We start from the raw sequence: 19,841 nt of genomic DNA on the forward strand, positions 1-19,841 counted from the left end.
TGAGAAACCATAATCAATCTAGATAAAATGATAAAAGTAACTATTATATTTATTTTCATAAGGATGAATATCAAAACGTCGCGGTAGCGGTCGCGTAGCAACGACGGTTGTTATTAACATGGCAGAGTAAATTGCATGTCAAATTAGAATGTACTTTAGAATATATTAGTATATATGTGTAATGTAATGTTATATAGCCTATAGCACTTCTGAAGAATGCAGCTTTCATACAAAACAAAAACAATAAAAATCGGACCAGTAGATCCAGAGATCTTAGCGTTCAAACAAACAAACAAACAAACAAACAAACAAACAAACAAACTCTTCCGCTTTATTATATTAGTATAGATAATTTTCCGCTTTGTGGGGTGCAAATTTATTAAAAAATAGCTCGAGCCTTGGGCGTGTAATAGGCCGCGTTACAGAAGAAATGCTTTCGAAAAACATTATTAAAATTTCAAATGTTGCGTTTTTCTCTTTCCATTCTTCTAGGGGCAAGTGGAATAGGATTTTGTTTTCAGCTTCACGCTGTATCCCGCATGTAGCGGAGTAGGCAGATAGAGAGGCATTGAGTGTTGAGTAGCGGAACTTAACACCGCACTTCTCGATATTAGCGCGAAGAAATGAAATTATTAGATATTTTATTTCCTCGAGTGGTAATTGAATCCACGACCGTGTCGCGCGTACAGTCACACTGGCCTTGGCCTAGGTTTTCATATTATATATCTATTTGTTTTTAGCGTATCTCACAGTTTCTTCAGTAAACTAGTAAAAATTCAAATCGTATTTAATTTTTGTTTAAAGCGAACTTATTATACTTAAATTATTTTTATTTCGCTTCATTCGCTTCACCCTGCGTTGGGGACAGAAGTGTTTTAATGTTAACGGAAGGTCTTAGCACTAAGTTCTCGGGTTCCCTCTGCCTACCGTGATATGTTCACGTAAAAAAAAACATAAAAAAAACTTACGTTTTCCATAAAAACCACTATCAGTTAATAATTTTATTTTATTTACACATAAAAATCGAATCCGCGTACCATATATTTATAGATGTGTTGCCACTTTTATTTCATTTTTACGAGACTATTAGATTTTCGCACTAGTGGAAGCTTATTTATAGTTAGATGAGCTTTCGATACGTGAAAAATCTAATTTACTCGGTATCATACATTTTCAAATAGATTTTTTTTCTATCATTTTATTTATACGAAGTAAAGGTAGCTGTAGGAGTATATTTTCACTTTTTTCACATTTTGAAGGTGTCTAAGCTTGTTTGTGTTTAAGGAGCTTTTCATTTTATTTATTTTTATTATTTTTTCTTACATTTAGACTATATCCCAGATATAGCAGGTAGGTAGAGAGGTGTTAAGACACTTCGTATTTTCCACCTATTTCTTGAGATATTCTGTTTTGAGTGGCGCAACTTAACGCCGCGCTATATCTCGATACCAGGGCGAGCAAATGAAAATAAAATTCAATAATTTATTTTCTTATATCAATATCATAAGCATCGCTTGCACAGAAAGCTATTCGTATCCAACTGCGCTATGACTGTAGGTCGAAATTTCCTTGTTAATGTTCATAATTAAAATATTTTTAAGCATATTTTGACGTTATCTCAGCTCGTTTAACTTTTCCCAACAAAACCCAATATTCTATGACCTAAATAATATCTATATCTATAGATGAAATTATAAAAAATCTAGAAAAAAAACGTAAGCATTTCAATTAATTCCATATATTTACTAACTTTCAAACTCCCCACTTCGGAGTCATGGTTGACTAGTGCAGTGCAAAAGTCACGCAAAGTTAACCTACTTAAAGGACAAAAACTGGAGCGACGCTAAAATATTTACAGGTTTTCCACTTATTCGAGCCTAAGCGGGGATCTCTGTAGATCCTAGTTTTTTTTACGTTAATATATTAGGATATTAGTGTTCTGTTTCAGTTAAGTTTGTATTCCGCACATAGCAGATTAGGCAGAGGAAACTTTCAACCTTCATTCCCATTAAGACAAAAATAACTACAGAAAAAGACAAGAAGAAAGAAAATTTTTCGAAATGTCTATGACCACAGAAGTGTCTTAATGGGAACGGAATGTCTTAACACTAGTTTCCCAGGTTCCCCTACCCTACTGTATGCGGGATATAGCGTAAATCTAAAAAATAGATTTACCATTTTATATCTTAAAGTCCATTGACACATTTACGGGTGACTAGTAAGTAAAGTAAGTACAATAACTTAGTAAGTAAGTAGAACCCTTGGTCAAGATTCGACCCCACTCCTATCGGTCATAGTAATTCAATACTAGCAAAGTTTGTTATGAAGATAATTAATAGGATGGCTTACTCCGTTGAATAATGGATAGGCCCTTCACGATGTTAGTGCGGTTGCCCAGTTCATTAATATTGGTAGATTTGTTAATAATTTAATGATTATTTTGGATTTTTCGGCGTTGTGTTCCGCCATTCAATACGCAATGCTTCCGGAATTCAACAGGAAGTGGGGAACGAAAGTGTCTTAATGGGAGTAGGATAACATTAGGTTCTCATATGATCTCAAGTTCCATCTGTGTACCTTACTATGTAGGGGATAAAGAACATAACTTTAATTTTTGTATTTTTTCTTTGTATTATTTAAGTAATAGTTATAAAAAGCAGGCCGTCTTAGCACAGTAGCACGATATTTTGCTGTGAACGTGACGGTTGTGAGTTCGATTCCCAAATCCCACTCGAGGGAATGAATTATTTTCATTTCTTCTCTATAATAAGAAAACAAGGCGCGGCATTAAGTTCCGCCACCCAACACGCATTATCCCTCAATGGACCCCGGAGTAACACGAATCCTCGTAAAGTCCTACTCAATCCACTAGCTTCTTAATTAACCCATGTTATATCGAAAAATTCTATAACATCCGAATTAGAACCTACTACTGAATTAATAAAGCTAAATACTTATATTAATAATATTAATAACCACTATTTACTTCTATAATCCGTTGACAATGTTTTAACGGAAGTAACAGAATAAGGGTGGTAAGTGACAGAGGCGGTCGGTTCGTCATGTCTCAGCAATCTATTACCCAACAAAAACTTCCCCAAATTTCGCTTTCAGATCGTATAAAATATTTATGAGGGGTGCTGGGTAGAATGTGGCTTAACTACTATTTAAACTTTTTAAAGGTTTTGTTTTTTCTTAGTTTTGTATAGTTTTATTTAGTTAGGATTGCAGTTAAGAATAGTGTATATTATTCATTAGTTGAGGCATTTGTACAATATTGGATAAGTGCCGTTTTAAATGCTTAAATACGGAACTTAAGTTTGTGTACAAAAGGCATTTTTTTAGATTTTTCTTTTTTTTTGGAAAAGTGAAAACAGAAAAGAAAGAAAAGAAAAGAAAAAAGAAAAGTTTGTTCTCTTCACGTCGTATTCCGCACAAAGCTACCTAGGGTAGAGAAAAGCTAAATTTGAGACACTTTTTGAGACATTCCGTGATGAATGTCTCAATGTCTCGTTTTGACTTGTTACCGTGATCGAGAAAATACATTTAACTCGTACTCCATAGTGCGACTCGAACCCACAACCTTTTATGTCAAGACTAATATTGAAACTCTATTGTTTACAATAATAAACTTTAATTCCATTCAGTAAGACCAAAAAAATAAGAAAAATGTAGAAAAAGAAGAGAATCTCTCTCAACTATATCCATAAAAGACAATGTAAAGTATTTTATATACTAACATGTATTTTACTGGCCACTTAGACCACAATAAAAACGAAAGTGCGGGATTAAACTCGGGTCGGACCAGATCCTCGGGAATCACGCGACAAGCTGCTAAATTTTCTAAGTTTAGTCGAAACTTGTTTGAACTTGTTTCTTCTTTTGGACTTCAGCGTGAAGTATCCTGCATGTAGTAGGGTAGGCAGAGGGAACCTAATGGTTAAATGCTCATTGCGTGAACGTTTTGTCTTTTTACTACAACAAAGAAATTAAAATAATCCAATGCTGCGAATGGGAATCGAATCCACAGCCCATATAATTTTAAGATTCTTGCTATATAGATATAGCAAGAATATTAAAATTAAATAACCACATACGCATCGATTTAATGTCAATTAAACACTAACTGACGTCTAAAACATAGCTTTAAGTGGAATAAAGTAATAAAATATTAAAGTTAAAACACTCTTAAGACACGATCGTTTAACTTTTCCTTATAAATTGTACCATTAACCACTTTGTAAAAACCATAAAAAAAGTTTTTCTTTGATTTATTTTCGTCTTCTTAAGTATGCCTTTTTACAAAGTTCAATTTGTTTTGTACTAAATATTCTAAATCACTGTTTCGTCATATTTTTAAGAAGACAAAAGTTAATATAATGACGTTATTAATAAATAACGCCAGTTCAGTTATTGTACATTATTAATAATGTTAGGCAAGTCGTGACTGTAAATGCTACAGGTAGCGGGTTCGATTCTGTCAGAGCTAGGAAATGAAATTATAAAATATTTTATTGCCTAGCTCTGGTAGTAATCTGGTGTCTTAATAGAGCGGAGTGTCCTAACAATAGGTTCCCAGATTTCCTCTGCCTACCTTGCTACAGCAAGTGCAGGATACAGCGGGAACCTTAAAAAAAAAAAATTTACTCCATATTATAGCAAAACAGCAAAAGGTCAAAATTACAAGTAATATAATCTAAATGAACACCTGTCCCGAGATACTCAAAGGGGTGAAATACCACTCAAACGGCGAATGCTCCCCAAAAATTAACAAAGCCCCTTCGAATTGAGGGTTAGTTAAAAGTCACGATGTGTCACACCGTAGTGTAACAAATATTAAAAAAATACATTAATAAAAAATATTTGTATTAAAAACATGTAGATTGAAGCCAGTCGTGGCACTGTGGCACGCGGCTGGTTATGGGTTCGATTTCCACTCTAGGAAATGAAATATTCCGGTGTCGAGGCAAAGCGTGAGTTCTGCCACTCGAGAATTCGGTGGAAAGTATGGAATGGAGTGCCTTAACACTACATCCCTCTGCTTATCCTGCTGTGTGCGGGATACAGCGTGAAGCTGACTTGATTTTATTTTTTAAAAAAGATTGTTTCTATTACATGTTTTTAGGACATTACATTACAATATTTTGAAATTGCTTACTTTAAATATAATATGTATCGTTGAGTTCCACTACTCAACACGCAACGCCTCGAGTATTCGGCGGAAAGTGGGGAATATGTAAGTGGGGGAGTGCCTTAACACTAGGTTCCTTCTGCCTAACCTGCCGTGTGCGGGATACAGCGTGAACCAGAAAAAAAACATAATTTTCAGCTACGGTCTAACATACAGTGGGTTGGCTTTATAAATTTTTATTAGTAGCAGTTGTTCAATTAGCGACGAGCGCGGCTGCCTCGCGTTGATAATATTAACACCTTTTTAGGGGTTTACTCTTATATTTCATATGAATATTTGTTATTTTTTGTGGTGGTTGTTGGTGGTTTGATAGCACTGATAAGAATGTATGGCGTTGAGTTTCGCCATTTATGCCTATAATGGATATAGAGTGCTACAGGTTCCCAGGTGCCCTAAGCCCGCGTGCCTGCGTGTATCACGCACATAGCTGGCAGGGTTAGGACAAACGTTAGAAATTTCACAATGTCTATAAAAAAAAGAGAAATGAAAGACCTAAATATATTTTCTTGTTATCTACTTTCTATTCGAATTAAAGGCTCATTTATTAGCGAAACTTAACACCGCCGCATTAAACGCTACCCCACTGCGCTACAACGGCCTCAATATACTAAATTACAGTAATAAACTATGATTTTCAATATCCTCCCTCAAGAGAATTCATATAACTACATACACACCTATATTTACTTATATATATTAAATATTTACTTATATAGGGTGTTCCACGTAACGCTATATCTACACATATACAGGCTGCTCCACGTAACGCCTCCCCAACTTAATTGATTTCCACTTGGGTTGACTTTTAATAAAACGCAATTAGAGCCTGAGATAGGCTGAGTCGGTCTCGCGAAATTAAATTTTAATACTATTATATTTGTTTTGTTATTAAACTTGTATAAATGTTGTCTTTGTATATGTTTTGTGTGTTTGTTCGTGTTTTGATTAAAAAATTTAGTTTTTAGTCTAGACTTAATCCTAGAATCTAGATGAATTACTCTTAGAAATAATCTAGATAGATTATTAGTAAGATATTAAGTACCAAAAGAATTCCAAAAATATTTTTAGGAAATGTACAAATAAATCCTTTGAATTGAGAGATTGAAACCCGCACCACTTAGAAACCATTTAACTTAGTTATGCTTACATAGGTCTAGAAAGGTATCCTAGAGGTGTAGGTTCAAATCTCGCTGCGTATGCTTATACTGGGCAGGTAAAAAGAAATAAATTCATTAAATTATTAAACAAGCCTATACATAAATCACTCTACTCTCTACATTCTCTCACGAGATAGCTGAACTGATCGTGACGAAGTTCTTTAAATGGAAATCAACCCACATCCATCGTATACAATCAAACTCTAAAGAATTGTGCCAAAATGGCGTCAGCTTTGAATAAAATATACATTTTAGATAAATGGAAAATAAATAATTGAAAATTGGATAACCAATTAAATGTTACAATTAATTAATTTAATTTTTATATAAATGCAATAGATGAATAGTTTGTTAATATTTTACATAAGTTTAAAATGCTATAAAATAAATATAGCACTGCAAAAAATATATATAAAATTTATTTCAGTATGGTTTGTTATTGATGTTATAAATTTTAAAGTGTTTTCACGTTTTACTACTTATATTTTTATATAGGAAATTTATGTAAAAAAAAACTTTAAAACGCTTTATGTGTGGGGGGGCTTATAACTTATATGAACTCGACAGATTTACTGGTAACTTCTGATGTCTTTCACTATCCAGATCCTGGCTCCATCATCAGAACAGTTCGATGGTACCATATTGTCTCTCGGCTACGTTTAACTGCCAAATTCTAATGCTACAATAAGTGAAAGCAGGTCAAATTTAATTTTAAAGATTTTATTACTTAGTTACAAGTCGACCTAGAAAGAGAGTTAAAACTTTTTATTTTATTATATACAGTAGTTGTTAGTATTTTAAACTTCAAACGATTGTTTTGGTTGGACAGAGTTAAATGACCAGTCCCGGCGCAAGGGCGAGAGGTTGTGAGTTCGATTACCATTCGAGAAAATGAAATATTTCATATATTCGTTCCTTCGCTCTGGTGTTAAGATAAAGAGCGGCGTTGGGTTCCGTCATGAAGGGGGGGGGTGGAGGGTCTTAACATTATGTTTCCTCTGCCTACCCTGCTACATACGGGATACATCGTGAAGCTGAAGATGACAGATTTTAAAAAATAAAACTACACTGAATTATTCACCATTCAACGCCAATTTTTATAATATAAATTAAACTCAACTTTCCGCCCGAATTCCAGTAGGAAAATGAAAATATTTTTTTTCCAAGTGTATTCGAACTCACAACCATCGGTAGCTGTCAATTTATTCTTTAAATAACAAAATTATAGCAACAATTTTAGTACTTTTACCGCTTACATTTAGTTATGTCTACATACTTCATAGTAATTGAGACTGCAGCCCGCACCGGTAAGGGGTGGCTGGTCAACTAGGTGACGTTAAACTATAGCCCTTAACGTTTTAACGCGCTCTACAGTTGCTATCGAGCGTTTTTATTAGTTTTATTTAAATATATATTTTTTAATAAATAAAAGATTTAATACTCTAGTCGTCATCCTCAAGGAAAATCCCGTTTTTCGTCGTTCCTATGAGGAAATCAGCTTCACGCTGCATCTCTTCTATAGTAGGGTAGGCAGAGGGAACTTAGTGTTAAAACACTTCATTCTCCACTTTTCGGCGAATTTTCGAGACCTCGTGTCTCAAGTAGTGGAACTTAATGCCGCGCTTTTTCCTTTAAAATAACATGTTTTTATCACTTTTCTGATATACTCTTTTCTTTTAAGTAATGAGAATCAACATGAACGTAACCAGAATTTTTTTCGCTTTGTGTTTTCAACCCGCGTTATATATTTCTTACATGCTTTAGAGTAATGGGTGGTATTTCTCACGAGTGTCGCGAGACGCAAATGAGCCTCGCCAGATAAGTTTGCATGGTGTTTATATTAAAAAATGAATTATTACTTTGTTTTTTTTTTCTTTTTATTTGGAAAATAAAAGAGAATACACATTCTTTTTCTTTTAGGTTCACGCTGTATCCCAGACAGCTGGGTAGAGAAAACCTGGAAATTTAACCTAGTGTTAAGACACTCCGTTCCAAGCTTTCTGAATTTTAAGGGTATTGCGCGGGCAATGGAGGAATCGACGCACCGTTTTGCTTCGTTACCAGAGCAAGAAAATTAAATTATTAAATATTTCATTTCGTCGAGTGGAAATCGAACCCGCAACCTGTTGCGTTTACAGTACGGCGTTTAATCCCGCTACTCAACACATAATGCCTCGAAAAATTTGGCTGAAAGTAATGTCTTAACACTAGGTTCCCTCTACCCATCCCGCTATATGTCTTTATATATATTTGTAGCGTAATTTCGTTGACTAGGAATCGAAACCACAACCTGTCACGTTCACAGCCTTAGCCTGCGCCACGAATGGCCTAATATATAAGTTTATAGGATATATATATATATAAAAATTATATGAATCTATATATAGAGAGGCCAGGTATACGTGAAAACTATGTAAAGTTTGAATATTTGTAACTTTTCGGTTTTAATCTAATTGGAATTTGGCTTTACACTGCGCATACAGTAAAGTCAATGAACATTCGGTAAAAATACTGCAACTTTGAACTTTATACAGCTGTATGGAATGTACTAAAAATTGGGGCGATCACTGTATACGGCTGTTCACGATTGAGGAATAGAAATATAGTTTTTTTTTTTTCAATTCTTTTTTTTTTAGATTTTTTTTTTCTATAATAAATAAATAAATAAATAAATAAATAAATAAAATAAAAAAAAATGTTAAATGTATTAACGTAGTAAAATTGTGAATCTCCTTAACTTTTGTCAAGATCCTTATAGCTAAAGTGGCATTAACATTAAATGCAAATTAAATAAAAATAATAAAAAATAAGTAAAAAAGAAACTACCAGGCCAATTTGAATTAAATATTTGGGACCAATTATTCTCCATCAAATAAAAAAACAATCACGTAATTGGATAGAAATTTCTGCGTAACCAGCTTCTTATATATTAAAATTTAAAAAGAAACACACAAACCGAACTGAGAAAACCTTCCTTTTAAAATCGCTTTAAAATACCTCAATAAATAATTTATTTTTCAGCGTCACATTTATTCCCACAAAACTTGTTCTTTTTCCTTTAGGGAGCTTAGTATTAAGAGTGTATTCTCCATTTTCCGCCCCAAATTCTTAAATAATGTCTTTGAAAATTTACTGGCGGAACTCAACACCGCGCTTTAACCTCTCATTAGAGGGAGGAAATGAAATTATTAATTTCCCCAAGTGGGAATCGAAACCACAACCCTCGCTTACAATCAAAAAGTGTTCCACTACGCTACGTCTGCTCCGTATTAATATACGACGACATTTTAATATATTACTATTATTAATAATACAAAAACTGAAAAACAAACCACGTGAGCGACGATAAACTCTTTAAACCAGTCCATTATCACTGTTTCTCTATAGCATCACCCATTTTAATCGAAACACCCAAAAACAACCCTTATCACAACCCTCTAAGGTGAATTCACCCTACAGTATAACCCTACCCTACTTTAAAGTGTACAAATTTACTTAAAGCATTAATACAAAGGAAAATGGGCTTTGTCTATTAGACAATAGAGTTCTAGATAAGTAACTATTATTTTGGTTAACGTTTTGCACTTAGCAGTTCATTGTAGTATGTCTGTCTGTCCGTCTCGATGACAAATTGTTTGTAAGAGACGATTAATATAATTGTAGCGTGTAATGGATTTATGACATAAAAAACTATTATTGTTGTTATAGGAGAGTTTATTGTGGGGATTTTAATACTAAAATATACTACTTCTATCAGCAGACAGCAGGGTAGGCAGAGGGAACCTCGTGTTTTATCGAATTCTGGAGACATTTCGTGTTGAGTGGCGAAACTCAACGCCGCGCTATACCTCGACACCAGAGCGAAGAAATGAAAATATAAATTTAAATAAATATTTCCTTTCCTCTAGTAGGGATCGAACCCACATCCAGTTGATTTTGCAGCACACCTTGTGGCCCAGTGCCACGACTGGCTTCTACTTTTACTAATAATTTTAATAATACTTTCTTAGAAGACATATAATTTTTTTATTGTAGCGGGATTTGAACCCACGCCTTTAGAAAACAGTTCAATTGTATTCCTTTACGCCATACATTGTCAATAAGCTACATCAGTAAATGCTACGTAAATAGTAAGGCTGCTCCTCATGCATTTTTGTACCTTTAAACATAATTATATTCGGATTCGAACAAAAAATTACACAAACATAGAAAGATATCTCATTAAATAAATAACTATATTATAAAATTCAGCCCCTTTTTTAGCTACAACAAACAAGAACGTATAGCTCAGTGGTAAGTGTGTTTGGACGATTTCTAAGAGGCGCGCGTTCAAATCCACTTTCATTTTTTATACATTTTCTAAAAGAATTGTTCTTTCTAAAAAAATATATATAAAGGTCTACAAGATTAATAATAACAAAATTTTTATTCATTATTTCTTTTCCAAAAAAATATTTTAGGCGAATCAATCCGAACTGTCATCGGTCGAAGAACTCTTACTGTCCGCAGTATCGGAGGACTCGTCCTCTATTCTCACTTTATAGTCGTAGAAGAAATGCACGCCGCGGTCGGCGTCGTTCGCGCATTTGTGGTCATGGATTTTGACGAACACTGAAATATATGGAATTTTGATTATTTATTTAAATTATATTATACTGGAATTTACTTGTTTGCTTGCGTTAATCTCAGGAACTACTGATTTGATTTGTATTTATCCAAGTAAATAAAATATAGTATTATGGCAATGATGGCTCAGTGACAAAGCCTTAATAGTAAACGCAACGGTTCTTGGTTTGATACTCACTCGTGGGAAATATTCAAATATTCCCCGCAATAACAAAAAACGCGGCGTTGATGACCATCATTCAAAACGCAATATCTCAAAAATTGTGCAGTGTGAAGAGAACGGAGTGTCTTATCACTACTCTCCTATGCTTCTACCTATCCCCTCTGCCTATCCCGCTATATCCGGGAAACGGCGTGAAACTTAAGAAATATACGTAACTAGTTCCATCTTGACAGTTTCTGTAATACATCATGCAAGGACTCTTAAAGGAACGTCGGGCTCGTTGGTATCCTCCGCATATCCATTCGATGGAGGGATCTCTCCACTTTTTTGCCATATCCTCAGGACATGGTGAGCATTTGCGATGCCATTTTCTCCTTGAAATATAATCAATTATTAAAAATTAAATTATTAATAAAAAAATTGAGGCCAGCTGTGGCGCAGGGGCACAGACACATGTTTTATTGTAAACGCGACAAATTGTGGGATCGGATCCCACTCCTGAATATGAAATATTTATTTAAATTTATAATTTCATTTCTTCTTCTTTATGGTGTCGAGATAAAAGCGTGCCGTTAAGTTCCGCAACTCAACACACAACACTTACCCTAAAGTAGAGAGCGGAGTGTCTTAACAATAGGTACAGTCACACTGTCCCACTGCAACACTATGTAAACTACTAATATATTTTACCATCCTTTCCTCTCCTCCGTTGATTTTGGTTTATGTCTTTCTTCTGACGATTCAGAGGTTATTTCGTGGCTTGACAGCTCTAAACTTTCTTTGTCAGCTTCAGACGAACCCTTTTCGTCTTTCGCTAAAATATTATAAATCAATAACTATCTACTAGATAACATATAGATTGCATACAAACATGCCTCAAAAATATGGCAAGATTCAATATAAACAGAAATTTAAACTATTATTATTCACCGATTTATGACGTAAAATCATTTCAATAAAATCCAACCTTATACCAGTGTGTTGAGGTTTAGTTTCGACTAACGGTTAAAAGGATATAAAACATTTTAATTTACATAAACTATTTACATTTATACTTATATTAAAAATATTTTTTTTTCTAAAGAAGCAACAAAAATATTTTTTCTCATCCTAATCGAAAAATGGAAAATGATACTTTCCGATCAGTTGTAGAGGGTTAAATTCCGTCATATAAATTTACTAAAATTGTCAACACGATAAAAACAATATTTATTCTTAAAAAAAAATAACTGTCATACAGTTTAACATCAATGGGATGCTGCTTACTCACGTGTGGTCGCTGGATCCCGATGCGGGGAGGCTATCGTGGCACACAAACGTGCTAATGTAAATTCCACGGTCGTGGATTCGTATTCCACTGGGGGAAATCAACAATTTAATATTTTTACTTCCTCGCTCTGGCAATGACTGAAACTACTAACGAGGGAACGCGGCGTTAAGTTCTGCCACTCAACACGCGGTCGTCTTAACACAAGGTTCCCTCTGCCTACCCTGTTGTGTACGGGATACAGCGTGGAACTAGATTAAATCAAACAAAAATATTGTTTTTACATACGGCGCATCCCTTCAGAGGAAGAAGTAGATCGGTCCTTCTTCCCTTTTCTCTTTCTTCTAGTGTCCACACCTTTCAAGTCATTTTTTACATCATCCACTCTTGTCACATTCGGTACTAAAGTGACAACTAAGTCCACTGAAAAAGAAAATCTTCTTTTTTAGACAGAATAAAGTTTTTTTTCAGCTTTACGCTGCATTCTGTATATAGCAGGGTAAACAGGGGTACCTAGTGATAAGACACTCTGTCCCCATTAAGATTCCCTTCTATTTCCGACTTTTCGCCGAATTTTGAAGGAATTGCAGGTTGAGTGGCGGCACCGCACTTTGCCTCGTTATCAGAGCATTGATATGAAACTTTTCAATATTTAATTTTCTCGTATGGGAGTTGAACCCACAACCCATCATTCCGTAGAAAAAAAATAACGTTTAGCTACACCAACCAAAAAACCATATAGCATTACAATATAACACTTACAAACACAACAAAAGAAAATAATATTTTCAATTCGCAATTTCATCTAGATTGGCGTTTTTCCTTTGTATTTCCTTTAAAATTGGAAAAATCATAAATTCTTTTAGTGGCAGCGTTTATCGCCTTTCAATAATACATATATAACAGTTTTACGAAACGCCCCGATACGATCTCTAGGTATTTCATTTCGTGTGACTTCAGAATTCCACCCGAGTTTTTGCTATAGGATTCTTTTTTGCCGATATAAATCTCTGATATTGGTCGATGAAGCTTCTTTAAATGATATCTATCTATCTTTATCTATCTTCAAATTGAGAAGTAATTTTTATATGGCTTTGGGAAATTGAAATGTTTGATTTCTTTTATTTTTTGGTACTTTTGTTTTAAAGATTATTATAGTATGTAGCAGAGTAGGTAGAGGGAACCTAGTGGGAAAACGAATTTATGTTCTCGCTCCGGTGTCCAGGAGAAGCGCAGAATTTAGTTCCGCCACTCAACACGCAACGCTAGGTTCCCTCTGCCTATCCTGCAGAGTACGAAATACAAAAAAAACTATAATAGAATCTTTCTACGTAGGTGTAACATGTAATTCCAATATATCAATAGTTAACTAAAATTACTAATGCAATACAGGTAGCTATACTAAATGATAGGACAAAGTTGATGCGGGTCGATTTGATGAAATATAAAAGGAATGAAACAATTTCTTTAAATCCTACTAATATTATAAATGTGAATGAAATTTTTAAGCTTGTGAGTAGAGATATTTGTTCCATTTTTACGAACTGAAAACTTGAATGAATAATTTTTATGAAATACTGAACCAATTTAGAAGAAACTAAGGAATCTTAGGTATGATGTGATAATAACATAACCATGTAAAGATTTTGTATAATTTATAATCATATATATTTTTATTTATAACGCTGAAATTTGGCATATAGGTATGTAGGTTCTTAAGAGAGTATGAAGTTCTTAATCAAAACGGAACCTAAAACTAGGTTCCCAGGTTCCCACTACCTACCCGGCCACACAGTGGGAAGTAGTTAAAAAAAAACTAGTCCACAATAGAATTAAACAAATAAATCGTATCCAGGACGATGATCAATTATTCGCTCCGCGTGTTATAATTTGATATTTTGTGAAACACATGAGAATAGCTTTGCGGTGTGCGCGAATTATTAATGTGAAACCAAAATGTTTCCACAAAACTAACATTTTCATATATATTTAGTTTATTTAGATTGGTTAATTATTTCTAATTTATACTTATAATAAAATCAAAAAAAGAAGAAATGTTATTACATTTGTTAACGCTCATCTCAGGAACGATTTAATTGTAGTTTCGTATACTTATGTATACGAACGAGTATTTTGGCAAGCTTCCCTTAGCTTTTAGCGTTTGTTTTATTTCAAACTACATTTATGTATTTATGAATAAAGAAGTTATTTAATTTTAAAAGATGTTGTTCGAGAAAATTGCTATAAATAATTTTTATTGAGTTGGCTAAAACTTATCTAATAGATATTATTTTTAGAAAACAATCAATACACATTAGTAAATTAATAATTATATAGTTCAAGCGGGAGAAGCCGCGAGTGGGTAACTAGTTCTGTACATGAAAGGCGAAAATGCTAAATAACTCTTCGAATTTTTAAAATAAAACCCACACTATTCATCCAAATATAAATATGGTATATTTTCATACTTTATAAATATAAAACCAGTGCCTCCCGTGCTCGGTACTATTCTTGCAGCGATGATCGTACAGCTTCACGAACACTGGAATTGAAAAAAACGGTCTGAATAGAAATATCTGCAACCACAATTATACTGTGGTAATAATCCTCTGGAATGAGAAATGAAGAATTCATATTAGTATGCAAGATATGTTAATATTGGAAGTTTTGTGGTTGGGATTGGATTGGCTGGACGTGGTGGTTTTAGGTTCCTTTTTTTGGGTTAACGCTGTATCCAGAAAATAGCAAGATAGGCAGAGGGAACCTGGGAACTAAGAATTAAGAATTAATTCCTCGCTTTATATGATAAAAATAATTGTAAAGATGTATTTTGAAAATAAACAATTTTATGAAAAGTAATCTTTTAGGAGCCAAAAGTCATATAAAAGTTTAGAACAGATGGCGTCTGGGAATACTTTAGTTGTTTTATATTAATAAATTTATGTTAATATAATATACAAAATGGATGTTAAAAGTTAAAGTTAAAATTTATAATGGCGCAGTGGATGACCTTTTACCTGTAACCCTTATGGTTGTCAGTTCGATTATCTCTCGAGGGATAGATATGGTAAAGATACATAATAATATTAAGACAATACGTTCTTTAATTGAACGAGGACTTGAATGAACCAACAGTCAACGCAGCTTAGGCGATATTCGATTCCCATTCGGCCAAATGATTTATTTTCATTTCCTGGCACTGCTACCAATAAAAAACGCGGCGTTAAAAACCGATAGTCCACAAGAAATGTCTTGAAATTAGTCAAAAGATGGGGAACGGAGTGCCATAACACTAGGTTTCCGCTACTTACTCTGCTATATGCGGGATACTGCGAAACTGAATAAATAAAACAAATCAACACAGCTTACTGGTACCATCCTGACAGTTCCTGTATCTCATCATACATTCGCTTTTGAAAGATCGACGAGCCCTTTGATATCCCCCGCATATCCACTTGATGCCGAAATTTTTGTATTTTTTCATCATATCGTGAGGACATGGAGTGCAGGTTCGATAAGTTTTTGTTCTGTAATATTAGAAAGATAAATTTATTTGGTATTATTTTTTTATTGCTTTTTAGTACCTTCACACTCTGAGGGAACGTAGTGTTAAGACACTCTGTTGCCCACTTATCGCCGAAACGAGGCTTTCGGCCAGAGGAATATCATCTGCCTTTAAACATGAGTTTGTGCATTGGATTCCCAGTCGGGGGTTCCGCTACTCAGCATACAATGCCTGAAAATGAGTTTCTTGACGCTAGGCCCCCTCTACCTACCCTGCCTCATGCGGGATACTGCGTGACAAAAATGCCAAAATATTTATTGCTTCATTATATTGCATTTTATTGTTAAAGTACATAGCTTTTTAGCACCAAAACGAACAGAGAACGTATATTCTACTATGAATTATGCAGAAATAAAATATTCCAAGATTTCTTTCACGCTTTAATACACAATCACGAACAAAGGCTATTTAAGAGGAACCTGACAAGAAAAATGCTGAAGCACTCATCGCTTCTCGAGAGAAGAGTATTTATCAGTGCACTGAATGAATTTTAAATATATATTTTATATAAATCTTTTAAATATTAGGAGTTTCTAAGGATATTTTGCGGTTTTTTTTAGTTTCACGCTATATCACGCATAGAGCGGGGTAAACAGAAGGAACCTAGTGTTGATGTTCCCAAGTTATGAAACATGAGTTCCCTGTTCCCTGACAAAAGAGGTTTTAAGCAATTTTTGAAAAACACATATTTTTATATGTGCATATTTAAGTACTCACGCACGTCGCTTCTCATTGGTCTCCACAGAAGAAGCTTCAGATGATTTACTTGAAGATATACTGGTTTCAACTGATGGAGAACTACAAAATATAATATTAACATAATGAAAATAAGGGCCTTGAACTATCCGTGAGAATGTTTCTTTAGCTTCACACTATCAAGGGAGACTGGAAACCTAGTGTTAATACACTTTCGTTCCCCGCTTTCCGTAGAGTTCTTGAGGCATTGAGTGGTGGAACTCAACGCCGTGCTTTGCCTCTTTACCAGAGCGAGAAAATGAATGAAATGAAAATATTAAATATTTCATTTCCTCGAGTGCGAATCGAACCCACAATTGTCGTAACTTATCAAAGAAATAAGAAGACGTCTGGTCAGATAATTTGTCACTATATGAGCCATGGATGCTTAAGGATTAATTTATTGGAATTTAACACTATTTTACATCTCCAAGTCTACACAAACAAATATGCGGTAATAATAAATCAACTCTCCAGGATGGAGTATCTTAACACAAGGTTTCGTTCACCGTGCACCTTTGATCTTCAGAACTGCTCTTCATATCGCTGCCACTTTCATCAGTTTCAGATTTGTAGTCGTACCACTGCCGGCCTCTGTGCTGGGCGTCCCCAAACCCAGCCACGTTCTTCACATCTTCTATGAACACGAGGCTGTGGTCGTCAGATCTAGGTGTAAACCTTAGTTCCATGCCGTGGGAGATTTTAAAATCTATATTGGGAAATAGGTTATATTAATAATACCATCTATATTTGTCAGGCAATTTGAATTGATATATTTTTTTTCACGCTGTACCCCGTACATAGCAAGGAAGGCAGAGGGAACGGGCTACCCACTTTCCGCCAAAAATAAAAAAATAATCCTTTTATAATTGAATATCATAATTTCTAGCAAATTCTGAATAACTCTCTAGAATGAAACACAAATCGTCTTTTCAAATTCAGTTACTGTTGCAACAGTATTAGCGATTTGAGGTTTGGAACGTTACAGTCATACATTTGCATATAAATGCGTTAAGAATGCAGGAATATGCACATAAAATTTGGGAACTACGACGCCGTTTGTGCCTTAAATTGTAAAATTTAATCTCTCTGCATACAGTTGAGGAACTTTAGGATCAACAAATTAGTTGATCCTAGAGTTCCTCAACTGTTAAAATTTTTATTCAAATTTCTTCTTATATACAATTATGTACAGAATGATAAAAAGTTATTTTTAGTTTCACGCAGTATCCCGCACGGGATACCGTTCCCATTAAGACACATTTCCCATTTTCCGCCGAGTTCTCGAGGTATTGCGTGTTGCTCGAGGTAGTGCCAGATGCCGCTCTTTGCCTCGTTAGCAAAACGAAGAAATGAAAATATGAAATACCACAACAAGACTGACTTTAGTGGCGTTTCTACTTTCTCCGTTTTCCATCTATTTAGTGACAAATCACTTTGGTCGATTAGACCAGGACTCAAACATGATAGTGTCACTACACACACTAATTGCACTACGATACCATTATAAGATAACAATATAGCAAGTTTCACAATTACATAATACTTTTTAGTCTCCTTTGTCTCATTAATGAATCTACATTTGAATGATCCTCCAAAAAATGTAATATAAAAAAAATTGTGCCCCACTTTCATACAAAGAGCTGTCACAATAAACCTCGGGTTCCCCGAGAGTCCTTATTAAAACACTTACCGCTAACCACGAGGAAAACAATCAAAGTCATTCTTTTCATTAAATATTATATTTTTTTCTCCAACGAAATCCGTCACGTTCTTATAACAATAATGTAACTGTAGAATGTGATATTTCAGGCTATTTTATTACTTTTATTTCAGATTTGTTTAGAATATACAGTTTTTTTTTGTAAGTTATTCAATAGATTTCTACTAACAATAAATTTAAAGTTGAAAAAAAACGATTAGATACCAGCATGCGATGGTTATTATTTATAGTTATATATATAGTTAGTTTATTTATTAGTTCAATTGTAAGAAAAATAAATAACTATAATATGAGGCTGTTTTCGCTCTGATACCAAGGTGAAAACGCGGCGTTAAGTTCCATCATTCAACATGCAATGCCTGGAATTCTGCGAAAAGGGGGAACGGAGTGTCTTAGCACCAGGTTCCTACTGCCTAACCTGCTACAATATATATGAAAAGAAAGAATATAGTAATTGAATATATATTGTATAAAGGAATAAATAAATAAAGAGAAATGTGTACGCTACGTATAATTTTTCATAAATACTTAATTTGGCCTTAAAATAACTTTATGTTGCAATTTCAGTTTCTGAATTTATAATATCTTAAATGAAGTTCGACGCAATAGTGGTTTTAAATTTTTAATTTTAATTTACAGAATAATTTGTAGCTTCACGCCTTATCTCGCATATGGCAGGACAGTTTAGTTTTTTGTTGCGGAACTGAACGCCGTTTTGACTTTTTATTAGAGCGAGAGAATAAAAATAAATAATTAGAATATTTTTATCTAAAGTAAAGGTCTTCTTCTAACAATTTACTAAGTTCAGTAATCTTAGTATTAGCTGATATACAAACATGTGGATAGTCAAAAAATATTTTTTTACTAAATACAATAAAAATACAGATATATATTCTTTATATTATGCCTTTATTAAATGGTAAGCGTGCGTCAGTTTGCTGATATCGATTATAAAGTTAAAATATTTATATTAATATTTATTTATACAAGTCCATTGAGTCATCCGTAGTATTCGTGTCGTCTTCTGCCTCTACACCTGCTAAATCAAAAATATTAGTTAAAAACTGATAAACAGAGAATTTGACTGGGAGTGAGGAAAGTTCCCAGGTTCTCTCTGTCTACTCTGCTATGTATGAAAGAATAGTTATAGATTTGGTTGGTTCATAATTTAAACAAGAATTTTTTGTTTCTTTTTTGTGAGGTGACGATTATTGTATCGTATTGTATGCTGAGGCGTGAAAAGGAAAAGAAAATAAATATAGCACAGTTTTCAAATAACATAGTAAAAGAAAACTAATACATAAGTATGTTTTTCCTAAAAATATATATGTACATGTATGTAAATGTATATGTCTATACTATTATTATATTATAGTTTACAGTTTGTTGATTTGGACGCGCTAATCTCAGGAAC

General features: G+C 33.9%; 3 protein-coding genes across 7 annotated transcripts in view; 1 reads left to right on the top strand and 2 right to left on the bottom strand.

The window, feature by feature from the left end:
• Positions 1–19,841, top strand: part of Dys (Dystrophin) — a 455,408-nt gene that overhangs the window by 242,728 nt on the left and 192,839 nt on the right. The gene's annotated exons all lie outside the window — the stretch shown is intronic.
• LOC146536408 (uncharacterized) lies at positions 10,814–13,093 on the bottom strand. Its single transcript, XM_085190498.1, has 5 exons — positions 13,087–13,093; positions 12,693–12,827; positions 11,828–11,951; positions 11,354–11,511; positions 10,814–10,959 (listed from the first exon to the last, which is right to left on the bottom strand). The coding sequence occupies exons 1-5, from the start codon at positions 13,091–13,093 to the stop codon at positions 10,814–10,816; spliced, it is 570 nt and encodes a 189-aa protein (XP_085046624.1).
• On the bottom strand, positions 14,867–18,428 carry LOC146536409 (uncharacterized). Its single transcript, XM_085190499.1, has 5 exons — positions 18,398–18,428; positions 17,221–17,413; positions 16,687–16,767; positions 15,774–15,931; positions 14,867–14,946 (listed from the first exon to the last, which is right to left on the bottom strand). Exons 1-5 carry the CDS (start codon positions 18,426–18,428, stop codon positions 14,867–14,869), a joined length of 543 nt encoding a protein of 180 aa, XP_085046625.1.

This window comes from Heliconius melpomene, chromosome 9 (assembly GCF_056956725.1).
Source record: "Heliconius melpomene rosina isolate 202511_hmr_F chromosome 9, ASM5695672v1, whole genome shotgun sequence".
Lineage (NCBI taxonomy): Eukaryota > Metazoa > Arthropoda > Insecta > Lepidoptera > Nymphalidae > Heliconius > Heliconius melpomene.

Excerpts from the sequence above, each read along its gene's own strand:
- LOC146536408 (XM_085190498.1), bottom strand. Across the intron at positions 11,952-12,692 it reads TTCCTCTGAAGGGATGCGCC|CGAAAGACGAAAAGGGTTCG; the intron begins GTATGTAAAAAC and ends ATAATATTTTAG. Across the intron at positions 11,512-11,827 it reads ACGGAGGAGAGGAAAGGATG|GAGAAAATGGCATCGCAAAT; the intron begins GTAAAATATATT and ends TTATATTTCAAG.
- LOC146536409 (XM_085190499.1), bottom strand. The coding sequence starts at position 18,428 with ATGACTTTGATTGTTTTCCTCGTGGTTAGCG. Across the intron at positions 16,768-17,220 it reads AGCAGTTCTGAAGATCAAAG|TTCTCCATCAGTTGAAACCA; the intron begins GTGCACGGTGAA and ends TATATTTTGTAG. Across the intron at positions 14,947-15,773 it reads GAACTGTCAGGATGGTACCA|TGTTCGTGAAGCTGTACGAT; the intron begins GTAAGCTGTGTT and ends TTTCAATTCCAG.